Raw genomic sequence first — 18,504 nt, 5'->3', positions numbered from 1 at the left:
CGGACGATACGAACTGGGGCCCATTATCGCTGACCAACGTTTCGGGATAGCCAAATCTTGCGAAGATGCCCCGCATCATCGCAATAGTAGCCTTTGTCGTAGTGCTACGCGTCCTTACCACCTCTGGCCACTTTGTATGCGCATCAACCATTACCAAAAAGTAATCACCGTCAACTGGACCGGCATAATCGATGTGGATGCGCTCCCAGGGCTTCTTGGTAGCTGGCCAGGAAACGGGTTTCTCACGCGGGGAGGACTTCGATGCTACTGCACAGGCGTGGCATGTTTTCACGTACTCGGCAATGTCTCTATCGATGCTTGGCCAGTACACATAACTGCGAGCCACCGCCTTCATCCTTTGGATCCCTGGATGTCCTTCGTGCAGCTGCTCCAAGCAACGCCGCTGTAGCTTTCTTGGGATGACCACCCTCTCCCCGAACAAAATACTTCCCCGGAACGTGGATAAGGCCTCGCTTCTGTGGAAAAAGCGAGCCAAATCTTCGCCGTATGATTTGTCTCGCGGCCAACCTTCCATAATGTATTTTGTTACTTGCCGCAGTACCGGGTCGGATTCCGTTGCCTTCGCGACATCTCTAAAATGAAGCGGAAATAGGTTAATACAGTTTATTACAACGGAACTCACGTCCTCTTCCAACTCAGCGCTTGCAATGATGTACTCTGGATCTGGTTTTGCGTGCTCCCTTATTAGCCTTGAGAGCACGTCCGCGTTGCCAAATTGATCCGTTTTAACATATTCGATGCTAAAATCGTACAGTTGAAGCTGCAGAGCAAAACGCTGTAACCTGTTGGCTGTGTAAACAGGTATACCCTTGTTGGAGCCGAAAATGCGCAACAGTGGTCGATGATCCGTCTGCAACCGGAAATGGCGTCCGTACAGCATTTTATGGAATTTCTTAACGGCAAAAATGATCGCTAGACCTTCACGATCGATCTGACTGTACCCTGCTTCTGCCTTCGTTAGGGCTCGTGAAGCATGCTGCACCACCTTCATCGATCCATCAGCAAATCTATGGCTGATCGTTGCGCCTAGACCAACCGACGAAGCATCCGCAGAAACCACTATTTCCGCGTTGGGGTCGTAATGCGTCAGGAGCAGGTCGGAGGCCAGTATCTCTTTAAATTTCCGAAAGGCATCTTCGCACTCGCGTGTCCATTCAAATTGTGACTCGTTTTTCAGCAGCACATCCAGAGGGTACCGAAGGTCTCTCATCTTTGGAACGAACTTCCCGTAATAATTCACGGCTCCTAAAAAGGATCGTACTTCACTCACATTCCTTGGCGCCGGCAACTCGTGAATTACTGCTATCTTTTCGGGATTCGGTCTGAGACCCTGGCTATCAACGATGAACCCCAAATACTCAATTTGAGTCATTTTGAATGCACACTTTTCCGCGCGGATGGTAAATCCGTAATCTTCGATGCGCCGGAAAAGGTTTAGCAGGTTCTCATCGTGCTCACGCTCTGTTCTTCCTCCCACGACTACGTCGTCCATGTACCCGGATGTACGATTCAATCCGGCGAGCATTGCATCCATCAGCTGCTGGAATGCCGCTGGTGCAATCTTTATCCCGGGTGGCAGGCGGTTGTAATGGTATAGTCCGCGATGCGTATTTATCGTAAGTAACGGACGATACTGCTCATTTATTTCCACCTGCAGGAACGCGTCCGAAAGGTCAATTTTGCTGAAAAACTGGCACTGAGCAAGTGTTGCAAAAATATCCTCTGGAAGTGGTAGTGGATACTCATGGGACTGGAGAGCTGAGTTCAGGCCAGTTGAATAATCTCCACATATTCTTATACTGCCGTTCTGTTTCCTCACTACCACGATTGGGGCTGCCCAATCCGAATAGTCCGTTCTGGTGATAACACCCAAGTCTTGCAGGCGGTCTAGCTCTTTTTCCACAATAGCTTGCATCGCGTATGCAACCGGACGTTTGGGACAAAATACTGAACGGTGATTATCCTTCAGCCGCAGCTGAATATTTGCCTTAGTGCACAATCCACTTCCACTAAACATTTTAGGGAACTTGCTTTCCCATTTTAGCGCTTCTGTGCTTATCGCGTTACAAAAGTGGTCCATTGGCACCGACCCGAGCTGGAACTGCTCGATCGCATCTGCTCCCAGAAGCTGCAAGTCTGCTTGTATGACGCGAATAACGACGACCTTTGTCCTGTCGCCAATCGTTACCCTTGCCGTAAATTCCCCATCCAGCTGCAGCTGCGAGCCAGACGCTGTCCTCGCGCATACTCCTACCGGCTTCAATGTTGGCCTACCCAACTGGTCCCATGCACTCCGTCCAACCACCGTGATGTCCGAACCGGTGTCGAGCTGCATGCGCACCTTCTTGTTGCCGATCAGAAGGTCGACGAATTTCCTTGCTTGCGTCACCTTGCAGACGTTTATCGTAACAAACCTTGTCTCTACCGGAGTGCGCTTGTTCCATTTCTTGGATTTTCGCCGCTGGCGCCTACCGTTTTGTTGGTTGCAGAAACCCTCTCTATGGCCCGTTTTGTTACAGTCACGGCACTTATGTTGGGCATAAGAACAGTTTCTTGCCCAATGGGTACCTCCGCACAACCAACAAGGCCCAGCCGGCCTGTCGCGAGTTTCTCGATACGCGCCACGTTCTTGCCGCCATTTTCCTCCTTGATCTTGACCAGGCGACTGGTATCGCGGTCCTCTGGCCCTTAGCGCCAGGACGCGATCATTAGTTTTTGCTGCAATCATCGCGCTGTCGACTTTAAGACTTGCGATCCGTTGACATTCCGCGGAAAGCTGCTCCAATGTCACGTCGTTTCGCTCCTCGATTCGAGACAGAAGCCTCGTTCGCACTTCAGCGTCGGCTTCATCTTTCAAGCCGCAAACGAGCATTAAACATTTAAACTGCTCTTCGCTCATTGCGGCAAGTTGAAAGTTCACGCAGGAGCGGTTCACTCTGCAGACAAATGAAACCAAATCCTCGTTCCGCGACTTTGTAAGCTGCAAACACGTGTATCGCTTACTAACCAGCGACTCTGCTTTTCCGAAAAGAGCTGTTAACCTTTTTGTAGTATCGACGAACGACAAGTCACGAGGGACCCTCGGCAAGATAAAACTAGTGTACCGCGCGTACTCGGCGGGTCCCAGCTTGCGTATCAGCAAACGCACTTTAGCTGCATCGTCGAGGCGAGAGGCATCCTGCGCAAACAGATCCTCGTATCGTGCAAACCATGCACCGAAAGTTACGTCCGATTCCGCCTCGTAACGAAACTCCGTGATGCTACTCGATAAAGCATCCATAATCACCTCGGGATTGCTGGGAACACTATTTGTCGGCTGGGAAGGCTGTGATGCGGATTTCGGCTGCTGCAGCAATTGGGCGAATAACTGATGCTGTTGTTGCATCTGCTGCTGCTGTTGTTGCATCTGCTGCTGCATCTGCTGCTGCTGTTGCTGCATTTGCTGCTGCATCATCTGCATCATTTGGGACAGCATCGCAAAATCAAAATTCTGCCCAGGCGCTCCGGATGACGCGGCAAAATTATTCTGCAATGGCTGCGCGGATGCACTTTGCGATGGAGGCTGCGTCCATGGCGCTTGGTTTTCGTTGGCGGGCTGCGCGGATGCGCTTTGCAATGGAGCCTGTGGCCATGGCGCTTGGTTTTCGTTGGCGGGCTGCAAATGATGTTGCCCGGGAACAAAACCACCAGAGCGGATCGCGGATGATCGACGCTCGTCCCCTTCCACTGGAAACTCGGATGCACCGCTTCCGTTAACGCTCATCCTTCGCCTTTTTGCCCGTGGACGCGGAATTTTGTTTTCACTGTGCACGCTCGTACCAAAAGTCTTGTGTCTTTAATGCACACGTTCACACCAAGCGATTTTTTTTTTTTTTTTTTTTTTTTTCACTCGTCGCCACTTTTATGTTCTTTCGTGTAGCTCTGGTCTTTTCAATCAGTACACATAAATTACATAATTAACCATTAGAACTATATTTACTATGACGATCACGTACACTTTAAAAACAGAGGTCCTTGGCCTAAAACTTAACGGTACATAAAACAGACGCCACGCGCGGCTCGTCCGTGCCCGATCCTCTACCGATCCCCAGCCGAAGTCAACTGATCGACGGACGCTGCGCATTGACCCCGATGGATAGCAGGAACCCACATCAGCTGATAACGGCGAGTTATCAGTGAGTGGCCCAAAGCTTATCCATCGGGTCAGGTCCTATCACAACAGTAACAATTACAGAAAAAGCAATGAATGCTAGAACGACAAATGCTCTTTTAAATTTGCTACAAAACTTCGTCATGCAAGGTGAAGCTTTAATCCAAAATCTTTGTCGGCCAAACACTTCCAAATAGAATACGAATTCCAACTTGTTTTACAAGAACGATAACATTTTTTCCTGCTTGAGAAACATCATAAAAATTCCTTTCGATCCATGGTCTATGGAGCAATCAGGAAGAACATTGCTTCGTCGATGGTCCCGTGGTCCGCTGTTGAGATTGGGACTCGGGTTTCAAAAACGCTTCTACACGACGAGAAGTTATGCATTGATCACTCCTTCAGTCCAATACGGCACCTACGCACCTATGCCTTGGGTTAGTTCTTGGGCAGCGTACCGGTGGCTGTGTTTCACTAAACTGCATTCAATAGGGCACCTCGAGCCATTGTAGTTCTAGTAAAGATTTCTCGACGCGTGGGAGTTGAGAGTCCGCGGATCGACCGTTGCGTCGTTGAGCAACCTCCACCGTATGGTGGATTGAGCAAATGGCCCTGTTGTGTCTCTGTGGATGGTTGTGTGCGAGCTTGCGATCGGCCGTATACATCTACCGCCTCCAGGACATGGGCTACGGAGATGGGAACGTGGAGTTTGTGATAGGCGATGATGATATCATAGCGCGCCGCTGGTACCTGTCGCGCATACATGTTTTTTGTTTCGCCCTCTCAGCCAGCGCCACCTTCTGCTTCTTCTTCTTCCTGTCCTGCGTGTGTTTCTCTCCCGAGCGGGGGGTAGGTGTTGGTGGTTGTGATACTGCTCCTCCCTGCTAGCGGCTGGAGTATGTGCACGCCGCGGTCCTCCATACTCAACTCCAACCAGGGGGTTGGCAGGGTAAGTTCGTGTATGCGTGGCTGCCACCTTCTCTGATCGATCCCTCTGGGCAGTACGGAAAAAAATGTGCAAGCAGCCAGAGAGCGAGAGGCGAACAGGGTGCAAACAAAAGGTGGAAGAAAAGGAAAAACGAATGGGCTGAACAAATGGAACGCCTAAACGATAGAGTGTGAACGGGAAGCCGCCAGAGTCGGCCGAGTGAGAAAACGCCATTCAAGACTCGTTTTGTTCGGTGGGGCCAAGTCCGGGGCCGTCACCGTGCTGTTTGACTCGGGCAAACAGACCACCGTCAAACGCGCTTATCCACGGTTCGGTTCGCGATAATAGTACTGAGGTACGGAGAAGTTTATTCTCCTAGCAGCGAAAATTTACAGCAAAATGTACCAAGTGTATTAAACCTCTGGAAATACTTGCAATGAGGCAGTAAGCAAATAAATTTACCATCCATTTGTGTCCCCCGTTAACCAGTTTGAAGTGCAATTGCATTGTGTTTAGTGATAAGTGTGTTTGCAGACGCAAGAAAACGAAAACAAATAAGTTAAAATTATCAATCAAATCGTTACAGTGCATAGAATGAGTAATACCCGAAAAAAAGTCACGAAGAAAGAAAATTTGGCAGCCGCAGTGCATTTGTGAACCGTAAAAGTCGTATAATGTGACAGTCGTGGTCAACTGTGTGGCAACTACACATCGAAAATCAATCGCTTCTTCCTCCGTCCCGACGGTTACTTTTTTGTTATCACAAGTAAACAGAACGACGCAACGCGACGCCAGCATGGATAACGATGCCGATTTCGAACGGCACATCAACAGCGCCATGGACGCCTTGGAGAGTGCCATCGACGAGGACTACGACGGCGACTTCAAGGAACGCTACGATCGTAAGTTTTCACTGTCACTATTATTTGATATCGCTCCCATCGGAAACATAAAAAAAAACCTCTGAGCGTTATTTTAAACTTACCGAGAAGTTTTCTAATGTTAAAACTGCTTCACCTATACCTCTGTACACCGACGTTGGGTTCATGCTTTCGCTTACGCAATCGGCTGATAACACCGAAGGTAAACAATAGTATCGAATCCCTCGTGCAGATTTTTTTGCAAAAACAACAGATAGCGCGAGTTAACAGCCGCTCCGCAATCGGAGCGATGTGTTCGTCGCCATTGAATTCAAATACCCAAAGTAGAAACTTACACGTCGGTTTTACGGTTATTGTGAGAAAGTTGTTCTTCACGATCGCAAACCGCGGTGGTAACCGATATTTCTAAACAGTCGTTAGATAATCGTGCCATGTTTTACTTTTCTCAGATTGAAGCTCAAGTTGGGCTGCATAGTGCTGGAGAGGGAAAATCAAATTTTTGCTCAGTCATAGATTGATGGTAATCGTGGACCGTTCCGTTCAAGTGAAATTTGATTCGATAAAAGTCTTCAAATGTAGATAGAAACCATGGTTGAAGGTTTGTTTGTCAATGTTTCATTTTTTTTAAAAGATTAAATGGTTTTTTTTTTAATGTTCTTTAGTTAGTTAGGTAGCCTTAACAATATTAATAAAAGCATTTAAAGAAATGGTAATGTATATCCTAGTTTATATTCTTTTGACTAGAAAAAAAGTTTTGTTAATTTAAGTTTGTTTTTCCATACCGGTCGGCACCATTCCAACCTGTTTTCTACAAGCCTTGCCTTGGAAGTTCATACGACATTGGCGTACAGTTTGCGTATGTAAGAACATAGAAAAAATATATAGAACTAATCAAAACATGCACCAAATCCAAGTTCGTACGATATTATTCTAGAATTTACAAATAAAAATTTTGGAGAAACCCAAAAATTTTGTAAATATGAAACAAACTAGATGCCTCAAACATGTACAATCATTTCATTGACGCAACAAATTGATTTTAGATTAAATGTAGGTTATACTAGAAGTTTAAAAATTGTTCTATCGCACTTTAGAATACAGCGACAAAAAAGTTTTACACACTTTTCTCTGTTATTTTCATGGCAACATATCGTTGGTACGGTTGCATACATGGTTGTTTTATTTTTTCAATTTAAAGATCAGAAATATATTTTTTTATAATGGCAAAAAAAATGTATGTGTGTTGGAATAGATTAATGATAAAGGGTTGGTGATTTACATCTTCGTGAGGATACATATTCCAAACCCCCAATTTTAACAAATTTATGTAGTTTTTTGTTTTATTCATACCTCGTTTATACAGTAATGATAAAAATACGGAGCACCACGTTAATTATTCAACTTCTATGGTATTTTATGGCAGATTTTGCTTTAGCGAGGTCCTTAAAGTTGAAAGTGAAAATTTGCTTTATCCATTTGAGTACGTATGAAACATATAATTCTATTAAAAAAGGGGTTGTTAATTGTTTCAAATGCAGTTTTGCTTATTATAATACCTATATATGTATTTACAATAATAAGGCTCTTTAGAAAATGCGACAGCACAACGTCTATCTCTCCGTACAATACTAAATTCACATCTTTGGTTTATTCATCTTTGTTTGACAACGATTTCCAGTTAGTTTGCTACCATAACCAGTTAATCTGGCAATTCAAATGGCAGTTAAATGTACCAAACGCTTGGAAGGCTAATCTTTCTAACCGTGTGAAACCATGTCACCTAAGCTTGCCATCTTTCATGGCATGGTTTTCACTTCCAAATGTTTTGTTTACTGTTGCCAAAGGTTATCAGTTTCAAATTAACTATTTGATGGTGCCCAAATTAGTCGGTAAAACAATCCATCATTAGTCCAAGGGGGTCTCATGGCTCCCGGATATCATACGCGCAGAAAAGAACCGACGACTAACCTCGGAGCGCTGGCCAAAATTGGGTAGGCCAAGGATAGCACGCGGACAATGATGAAATCTCCCAAACTTTGTCCGGCGGACCACCGTGCCCGGTCGCTTTTACTGGCGCTGGTGTCCGTCTTATGTCTTGCGCATATCGTGCCTTAGCGTCGGTGTCTCACCAGATGATGCTAAGTAGCATAGAGCTGGCGCTGCGAGGGCCACGCGTACCATAAATGGGTGCAATGTTTGCTTTTCCTAACGATATTGTCCATACGGCGGCTCGCAATGGCCAATGTTCTTTTTTGTAGGCAAAGACGGTGGAACCAACCAGCTTGGACGCTTGGGAGAATGGTGATCGATTCGTGCAAAGTCTTCGAACTGATTGCAAGCGAAACGAAGAGTGAAGAGATCGGGCCGTACTCTCGGTTTAGGGAGGTTGTGTTGGGTTTATTTGATTTGATTAATTCCTACACCACCCCACTCAGTCGACCAGCCAAGTTCACCAACATCTGGGGTAAGCCAGCACCTCATAGCGCACGGTCCTGTTTATTTGCACTTTGGTCATAGTCTTGACGTTAATGCCGCCGAGATCTTGGCTTATTTACTAGCACCCTAGTGTGGAACTGAAACGACCTACATCGCTGTAAACCTATGGGTCGCGAGCGCCACAAACATATGGGTGTGATGTGAAATCTCGTTGGTGTCCTTTCCGAGCTGAGCGCGCCTCCTAAGCCCGAATGCTTTGTCAGAACGGCTTTAGCCATTCTACGGGCAAGACTTGCACAACCCCCGCACAAAACATTGGCAACGGTGTGCAATTGGTGTTCGTATCATGTGTGGTACTTCAAATCTAGGCTGGAATGCCATTCGTTAAGCTAAAACGGGTCACTGGTGTGCAGCGGTGTACAAGCTTGGCTTACGTTTTAAAAACTGTTTTGAAGTTATTTCGCTAACGGAAGAGAGTCAGCTCGAGTGTGGGGGCCCTCGTGTTTTATTCGCCCGGCTAAGTAAACAAACCGGCGCACCTGGGAACACCACAAAGACAAGCGAAGAAACGCCAACCAAGGAAGCTGGTTTCTCGCCCAGGTGGGCGTCAGCTGCGCCAAAGAGGTTCGGGAGTGAAATCCGACGCCCGTTGCGCACAAGATTCCGATCCCGGTACTCCCATTCACGATCACGCAGACTTCGAGACGATCTGACGGTCTCCAAACGCTCGAAACGCTTTTGCCCCGGTGCAGAATCGAGCAACGTCTTAGGCGTAGCGTAAAAGAAAACAATTTTTTTAAAGATAGTTGCTCGGTGTTATATGGCACTAATTTATGCGCGCTGGAAAAGGTTGTGTCCGGTTGGACTAAAATATTTACCATCACTACTGCGCCGGGCGAGCAGATTTGGGAAAGTGGGATCCATTTCGTTATTATTGTATATTTTGCATTTCTGCCATTTGGTTGTTGCTGTTCGGGGCTGGTGACGCCAGGGCGAAACTTTCAATTTATGATCTCTGACACAATGCCGGAGTTGCGGTTTACAGTCTGTGTCTTGTTTGGCTTGTTTTGTAAATTTGTCGCGAAACAATTCGCAACCCGAATGATGACATTTTCGAAATGCTTAAAATAAAAAACTTTCACCACAAAACTTAATAATGAGCTTTGCAAATGTCGTTATCTCTGGCCATCATTATAAGCGAATCTGTTGAGGTGATGAAAGGATTTTTTTAAATTTTATGTATTTTTATGCCTTACGGAAGTCAATGGAAATGATAAGCTTATTTTTTAACGTTATCGATACATACTTTATTTGTTAAGCACACCGAAATGCACTTCCATATAGTAAAAATGATTGAACTTTTGCTCTCACCTTCGAATGATTTTCAGTATTACTCATCTTCCATCGTCATAGAGACAAATTTATATGCACAATCATTTTGTGTAATGGTGTTTTAGTCAGTCGAACGTCGGTTTCTACCTTACTACCACACGAGCTCATCAAGACTCATCACTTTTTATTGCTAACCAAATGTTGAGCGCCGGTTTGTACGACGGACGCGTAGGCAGCGGAAGAAGCAAACTGCGTTCGTACGTTCGCGTAGGTCGAGACCTTCCTTCAGTTTTAAGTTCTTGAGCTTTTTCTACCAAAACAAATTCTCGAGTCCCTCTTGGAATACAGCGTGGTTCGCGAAGCCACAAATTAAGTGAAGTGTAAGCAGATAAGCATCGTACGACCATGGGAAGTGTTTATTTGTTTGCACTTTTCACAAGATAAGATAAATCATCCGCATTCGCTGCAGGATGTTATTGCTGACCCCTCCTACCTATGTCGGCCAATGGTCCAAGAGCGTCGGAGATGTCAGCTGGAGAACTAGTGTTTTCCCCCCAATTGACAGGTTTCAACGATGTGGGGTGTGCTAGCGCACGAGCGGTTGACATTGAAGGATGCCACTCGTTGGAATTAATTGCCAATAATTACTAGCACCGTGTGACATCATCAGTTTAAGCTTTCCAACGAAGCAAGTGCTCTGTAGCTGTGCTTGTATCAAAAGCTCTACTGGTGGATCAAAGTCCGGATATTGAGACATTTTAACCTTAAATTGTTTGACTATCGTTATCAAAGTATATCGGCGTACACACCATCCACACAATTCTTATTGATGTTATGCTGCTCAAATGGACATTTATAGTTTGAAGTAAATAATAAACCAAACGTAAAATTGTTAGGTTCTCAATTCGTTAAGAAACAGGAAGCTGGTATTTTTGAGTATTTCTTCATTCCTCCCATGGCTGGCGTCTTCGGCAAAGAATGTCACCTACCGATCCTCGCGAATTCCTAGAACTCGTTTTTGTTTGGAATACAGACAACTGTGTGGCTGTTGGTTTAACCGCGGTTTATTTGTCCCTCAGTCCGCTAATGCTCTAATGAATATTTCAACAGTAATGTGGCTTGAAATTGAGCCGAAGGCAAAGCGCTTCAACACCGTCGCCTGTCGGAGCGGGTTTTCGCGGGATCGCGTCGTGGAGAATCCAAAACGGAGAAGAAGTACTGCGGACAATCACGTCCATTCATTGACTTCAATCAGAGGAAGACGTTGTTTCTTTTCACAACCATTTCAGTAGACCATTTTTCAACTTCCAACGGAACTCTCAAACGGCGTTTTAATGAATTCGAAATCAAATAGCTCGGGTGGATGCGAAGTGCGAAAAAAACGTGCCTCGCAAAAGAAGGGATGAGGATGTACTGGCACCAAATTGGTGGTAATATTAACGTTTGCCTTGAGGCGACCCATCGTAGTCGGTTCTCCGAACGTGACGCTTGTAGAGATTACAATAAAATGTAATGACGCCCAGTACCCAAGATAAAAACTGGACAAATAAATTAATTAACATCTCATTTTCGATGAAGGTCACATGACAAAAGGCGCAATCTAAGAGGTAACAAGAAGGTGTCTCCTATCCATTGGTTGGTAGGCTGATAACTTGTGAATCGATGGGACAATTCTGAGTCTCTGTACCAACAAAATGTTTTTAGTGTCACCCAACGGTTGTGTATGTGTTTGTAGAAGAGTGTGAAATGTAAATTCGTACGCCTTCGTTTAAATCCTACCTTGGCTGCGTTCAGTGTTTGTTACGTAACGACCTAGAAATACGATAGCTAATTTACCTATCGACGAAGTCGGAAGGTAAATACGAGACAGACTACGTTCGATCTTAGTCAGTAAAGCACGTTGCTCGAAAATTATGATGTCAGTAGTAATTGTCTAGGCCAGGGGTGACAAAACCTTTGCTGCCTAGGACCTCATTCTGCTGATTTTTAATAAACCAGTTTAAGAGTTGTTGAGGCAAAAAGGAACTTTTGTAATCATCTAGTGTTCATGCTCTTAAATCTCAAATAATACTTATTGATTATTAATACCGCAATGAAAAATTAACCAAATTCGTTTCGCGAGCCTCAAAAGTTAGCCAACCCTGTTGGAAGACGATGACGGGCCGCCGACGTTTGCCTTCGGCCGTAAATATCCGTCCGAACGTGCACAGCTAATAATTTCCGCTCACAGAACACCGCGACATGGTTTGCAAATTAGATTAGCTGGAAGAAGAATGTCAATGCTATTGCTATCGAAGGGCTGTTTAAAATGTATCGTTTACAAAATAAGATCAACGACTACTCTGGAAGAAGTTTAGACACTTTCGGTGAAGTAGAAGCCTGTTTTGTGGTGTTTGGGAAAATACATTTAACGACATGCAACAAATTCTAAATACATTTTTCAAAAACTTAACGTCAATAACTATGGTAGTAATGGTTGGGTTTTTATTTTTGGAGTGTGTAATAATCTACAAAGAGTTTTCTATTGTTCCAAAATTTTAATGAATCGTTTATGCGAAAGTTAAGCTCATTTCTTTAATGTAGCTGTAGCTTTCTTCAAGCCATCGAGACTCTGAAGCAGCTGACGTGTGATCGATGTGTGTTCTAAAATTTCCCCTATCCACATTTTAAATAAGTGATTCGGTCTGATACATGTTGGATTTAGGACATAAATATAGATTAGTTGATCGTCCAATTGAATTAATGAACTACGTTCAGAAAGCGCTAATTTAATAAGGACTATCAGAATAACTTATCTTTATATGTTTCTAAATTCAAATTATTTTGTAGTAGTTCCCTATTAATTCTTTAACACGTTGACTGCCAAGCGTTTTTAGCACACTTTTTTAGAACAATCTTGTTTAATATAATTTGCTTATAACATTTATTAAACCAACGATTTTTGAAGGCTAAGCAAAAATTTAGCTTCCCAAATAATTGATATAAAATATTACTATAATTTTTATGATGCATTTTCATTTATTAATGGGTCAAAAACTTTTTAGAACTGAGCTTTGCTGTCACCCACTTTTGGGTGACATGGCAGTCAACGTGTTAACGCAATATAAGTTCAATTTACAATTGTACAGTTTTGGTGATCACAAGTACATAAGTATTACGTACGAATAAAAATGAATTTTCTATACGATTAAAATCGGTACTAACTTTCTCTGTGCACAGCTCTTTCGCTCGATACCGAATTAAGGCTTATGCGTGTGGTCAGCATCCCACGAGTATTAAAGTTCTTGCCGCAACTGCTGGACACTGCCAAGTGTCTGGGAGAAAAGCGGTGATGATCGATGCAACGATATTGGAGCCCGCAGCGTAATAATTGAACCTACGCAATTCGTCGGTTATGGAAAGACCGGTTCTGGCGTTAATAGCCACTCTTCGTCTCCAGAGTAAAAGCAGGGGACCAAATCGGTTAGTCAACTTGCTTGCCGCCACAACCACACGCGTATAGGAGATTGAGGTACCGGTTTTGTGGAGTTCGAAAATTGTTCGTCCATTATGCCCAACTAGCCTACATTTTGCCACCGGTTAAGGAACGACCTACGCCGTTTCCGGTATTTCCGAAATAAGGGTAAGAAGGGTGAAGGATTAGTGGTGCAGGAAGTTGTAAACGAGTCTAATGAGTGTACGATTTTGTACTTGATCTAAGTACGTGATTAGCGGACGATTGAGCCGTTATCGCAAGTTTTTTAGGATCCGCGTGAGATGGCGGAAGTTGGAGATGCTATGCAAAAACACTGTATCTTTTGATAGAACGTCGCAACGATTAATACGACTTTTTCTGCTGGTTATTTATATTTTGTTCTTTATTGTCTACTCTTTCATAGTGCAGGAAACACATGCTAATAAACGCGAAAGAGAAAGAAACTACGCTTATGACGTGTTAGACATTTTCAACGGATTGGCTTGGCTCAACACCCACAGTAACGCCTAAAGAAATCTAGTTTCCAATCTGATAAGATGACCTTTCAACATCGTGTCCTCGGGGTTTGCCAATTTTTAATTATGATTGAAAACCGTGAACACACCCCAACCGAGCTGAGTCGATAATCTAATTTTCCTAACAAACAACCGCTCTAATGTGATCCAGTGTGGTCCGGTGGAGTCTGTCGTGTGGTTTTACTTCCTCCACCTCACACACACACAAACCGCACGTGTTTTAAGCATACGCAGTTCGTGAGACGATTGATTGGACGTTTAAACATTGCGTTGACGTGCTTACTTTGCATTAATCGAACGAGCAACATAGGCTAGGGTCTTTTGGGGTCACAAGTGTGCGTCTGTTTGGCTATCCTGACCGGACTGGAGCCAATTGTGCGCAGCAGCAGGGCTTTTGCGGTAGATCCCCACACACGCAGCCAACCGCAAAGGAAGAAAAAGGTGTGGTGTCGGCGGCCAGCTTTGAAGATTTCGTAACTGCCAACAGCTGGCATAAATGGCTCCTGACAGCTTGCCGAGTCAGTCGGGCGGATTATCGCCATCTCCGATTATGCTTGGTTGGACCGACTCAAACTTCTGCTCACGACGACCGAAGTTGAAGTTGCACGATGCGTAATGTCAAGGCTAAGAAATAATAACGATCCGATCGCGATGGTGATATGGAAATAGAGTTTTTTTTTAGCTTTTAGTTATCAATGACGATCAGTTGACGATGTTGATTTTTTTTTTTCCTCAAGTTGGATGAGAATTGAGTGAAGTGATATAGTAAACGTTCGCAAATGATTGAGTCTTATTAATAGGATAATAATGTATCTACAGTGCACATACGACTTTAAGTACACTGCTATAGAGTTATTATTTTGGAATATTTTTAAGAATTCAAATAACTAAATCAACTAGTTCTCTAAATGACTAAATTTACCTAGTAAAATTTATAGTTTAACATTAATAAAGCAAAGTGCTTACGTACTGCGTAAATTGTGATATTTTTTGCAAATTTTTTTTTTTTATATGTAAAAAAATATAATGGCAACCTATTTTACCGTTTTCTCCAAAAACTGAAACTTCGGTTTTTATCGAATTTTTTTTAACCAAACTACAGTTCAGAACTTTGAAAATGTATTGTATGTACTCAAATGAAACTATGCCACTCGATTTTAATGCTTATTATAATTATGTTATAGGGGGTGCCCATGGCGCAACGGTAGCGCGAGGAAATACCACGCCGTAGGATTTATTTCCAGAATCAAGATCTTTCCATCCTGAAAACAAACCTAACTTATATTTACCTCATATAGATCAAGCGTATCCATGTTCTCTAACATACTGCGGTGCTTTGAAATTGTGGCCCTAATGTTTGAAAACAACATCAAACATAAGGGATCCTCTCAGTTGTGATGGCTTAGCATCGTTCAAAAACGTTACTTAGTCGGAATGAAATATACAATGAATGCGTACCAAAGTTTCCCGATCTTCTTTCTTCTAACGACAAAACACATTCATCTAGTTCAGTGGCTGAAGCGCATTTAAGCTCGGTTATAAATGTAATATACATTAACAATGCGCTCGAACTACAGCTAAACGAACAGCTTCCCATCACTCCCCATGACGGACACACACACTATATGCCGTTGAGGTGAATGCGTGCCGACACATTTCCGGCTTTTCGTTAATTGAGGTCGGTCGTAGAGGGAGGAGAAGATTGACTTTTCCTTCCACGATGATGTTGCGCGTCGAGCTTCATCTTCAAGATTGAATTTTTGCGTACCGTCTTAAAAATATATCGATGGCAACGGAAGTGCTCAGGAAGGTCTTCGATCTATAGATCACTGGCTTTTGTTTTTTTCAACTAGCAAATACCTTTTGTCCCTACAATTGACCATGTGATATACTTTAAAGGTGCAAAAAACGAAATATTCTGAGTGTCACTAAACACGCCCTTTAAATTGTAACGCTTGCAATTGCAATAACATCGAAGTTACTAGCCTTCAATTCAGAAGCATATGTTCTGATGCTTGTACTCTGGTTGTTTAATATATTGCACATGCATTAAGGCCAATTGCAGCAGGGCTGGAGAATTTATTTTATGTGATTTTTAAACGCGAAAAGGTTAATTGGATTGACATTGCGAACCATTGATACTGATTTTAAGCGGGTAATTTTAATTTCATGAAGGTTTTACGATGCCGAGGAAGCATAGGTACCTGCTGTTCAACCGCGTCCACAGCAAAAAGCTACATGGCTTCCAGATTTAGCACACTGGTGCGGCTCAGGGCCAGACAAATCTCATCAGTCCTGTCGAAGGTTTGGCCAACCGAGCCTCGGGTCGGAGCTAATCGTCACCGTTCGCTGCAGCATGTCTGGTGTCCTTCGATGAAGCGCTCTACGGGGAGACTACGTGGGCGGTTAATGAGCACAGTGCACCTAGCGATGCTGGATGCGTTGAAAACGTGCATCATTTCCGCCCACTCAATCAGCGTGCACCGGCCAACATCAAACCGGCGTCGGTCCCGCGGCAATCTGCACCGGATCGGGTGATCCGAAACATTCGGTAATGAGACGTAAGATTGCGCGTTCGGGTACACAAACCCGCTCTAGAACGGAGTTCTATTTTCGGGGTTACCTTTCTCTTGCGTTCTGAAGTGTGCCCAGCTCCTCATATAAGCGCTGTGCACCTTCCCACCCGCCTTCCGGTCGGGGCAAACCGGAGGACACTGCTAGGCGGAAAGTGAGTGCACCCTTGTCAATGGATGGATGGAGAAAGTGTCGTCTTGCGCAACGGGCAAAACATAAACAAAAAGTGACACTTTCCGGAGACTTTCGACGACTGTCACCGAGCGTACCGGAGAGAGACCGAATCCAATTAGTTCACCGCCGGGACTACAAAACGATGACGCCGCACAGAGTGGATGTCAAGCGTCTGTCGCTGGTGTACGCTGGTTTGGGGGTTAAAAATAGAAGCCTTAGGATTTTTTTTCTTCAACCTTTGTTGGCCAAGACCGAACTCCCGAATCGGAGACTTGCGATACTCTCGCGCTGCATTATGGATGCACCCGGTCTGTGCGACCGTAATTAGTCCAGTCCGCTTCACCGGGACCCCGTGCGGAAGGGTTTCGAGTGCCGTAAGGATTGTCAAAACCGTTTTCGAAAGCCATACAATGTTTCTGGGTTTGACTGGTATGTCTTCGAATAATGTAAAGGTACACGGATGAGTCGACGTCAAATGAATCGATTAGAAGGCTGTTGTCTATGAGCAGCCATAAATTGCCTCGCAGGATGGATGGATTTAATGGTCTTTCTGAACTTGTGAAACTCATTGGTCCCTGGAGAGGCGTGGAAGGTTTGTAGTACAGGGATTCTTGAATTCTTCACAACGATTTGTTTTCGACGGATAAAAATTAATAAAAGTTAAATTAGTAATATGAAGTTCCAACAAATAAGCTCCAAATTACCTTTAACCTTTTATCGAGTTTACGAACAAAGAATGTTTAGAATCATCAATTCTGGAAATAAACTGAAAAGTTTGTGAAAGTTGACTTTAAAACCCTTTTTTCCAGAACTCATCTGTTCTTATGATGTTGTTTTAAGTTTTGTCTACGTTTTTGACAAAAAATTAACATACAAATTTGAGCATATTAGCATTTTGAAATAATAGAAGGAAAAAAATAGTCACACTCGCGCTATATAGCAATATTTTAATTAGGCAAAATGTAACTGGGTCGATCCATGGAAATGGAGCATAAAATAAAATCTGTAAGTATCATGTTTTCAATTATTCAGGATTTTTTTTATCTTGAAACAGGTTTGCTCATGATAAATTTTGAATATCATTGTGCATTTGCATTTTATTACTTTCCTTTAGATATTAATAACGATTTTCATAGATACAAGAATAATCATCCTAACATTCAGTGTTGTTTGCTATCTTATTAATTTTAGTGTGAGTGAGAAAGAGTGAGTGAGAAAAGTACTGTTAGTAAGTTTTATTTCGTTCTTTTTTTAAAACTATATCTAAAGATATGATAACTTAAAGCAAATTGCGAAAATTAACAAGAATGTTTGAATTATAATTTGATTTTAATTTAAAAAAAGTTACCACACTTCGAAAGATCCATCCGCAGAAGTTAGGGTTTCTGTTTTCTTCTTCTTCTTCTAATTGGCGTAACGACCGTTTTCACTCGTGCCTGTCCGTTAAGGGATTGCTAGTCTTTTCCCAATGTTTTATTTTATGTTGATTTTGATTAAGTTTTTTTTAATGTATTAAATAAAATAAGTAATTGGTAATCACTAACATTATACTTTTCCTTTTGTTTTCAGATCGTTACGAGGGCAGTTGGTCAGGTAAGCCGATAGGATGAAACACAGCCGTCGTGAGGGGGAAACTTTGAAGCAGAAGTTTGAATTAAACATGAATTGATCACACTTGTACGATTGCGATCGGTTGCGCAGAACGCATGCGGAAGTCGTCGTTACGAGTCGTTACTGCCACCGCACGCCAGTCAACACGTGACGCATAAACAGCACATAAAATCTACTCTAACGACATCCGCACAAAAAGCGGCACCGCATGAATCTCACCCGAACTCCTATGCGGTGGGGAAGGAAGGCTAAGACATCAAGGAGACGAGCTTTGAGGGGGGGGTATTAATAGAAGAACGGCAACGGTTTCAAGCGAGAATAGAATTAGATTCGAAGCCGATTCGAACTGTGTCGCGCTCACCACCAACACACATCGAATGGGGAGTGCGATGAGCTCGGAAAAAGTA

General features: G+C 43.6%; 1 protein-coding gene across 1 annotated transcript; it reads right to left on the bottom strand.

Annotated features, from left to right (window-relative positions):
- Positions 1 to 308: 308 nt before the first annotated feature.
- LOC131264570 (uncharacterized protein K02A2.6-like) lies at positions 309 to 4,109 on the bottom strand. The gene is made up of 2 exons (XM_058266853.1): positions 644 to 4,109; positions 309 to 593 (listed from the first exon to the last, which is right to left on the bottom strand). The coding sequence occupies exons 1-2, from the start codon at positions 3,782 to 3,784 to the stop codon at positions 309 to 311; spliced, it is 3,426 nt and encodes a 1,141-aa protein (XP_058122836.1). The 5' UTR covers positions 3,785 to 4,109.
- Positions 4,110 to 18,504: the final 14,395 nt, after the last annotated feature.

This window comes from Anopheles coustani, chromosome 3 (assembly GCF_943734705.1).
Source record: "Anopheles coustani chromosome 3, idAnoCousDA_361_x.2, whole genome shotgun sequence".
Taxonomy (NCBI): domain Eukaryota; kingdom Metazoa; phylum Arthropoda; class Insecta; order Diptera; family Culicidae; genus Anopheles; species Anopheles coustani.
This window is presented reverse-complemented; position numbering and strand designations above follow the sequence as displayed.

Excerpts from the sequence above, each read along its gene's own strand:
- LOC131264570 (XM_058266853.1), bottom strand. The coding sequence starts at position 3,784 with ATGAGCGTTAACGGAAGCGGTGCATCCGAGTTTCCAGTGGAAGGGGAC. Across the intron at positions 594-643 it reads GCGCTGAGTTGGAAGAGGAC|AGATGTCGCGAAGGCAACGG; the intron begins GTGAGTTCCGTT and ends GCTTCATTTTAG.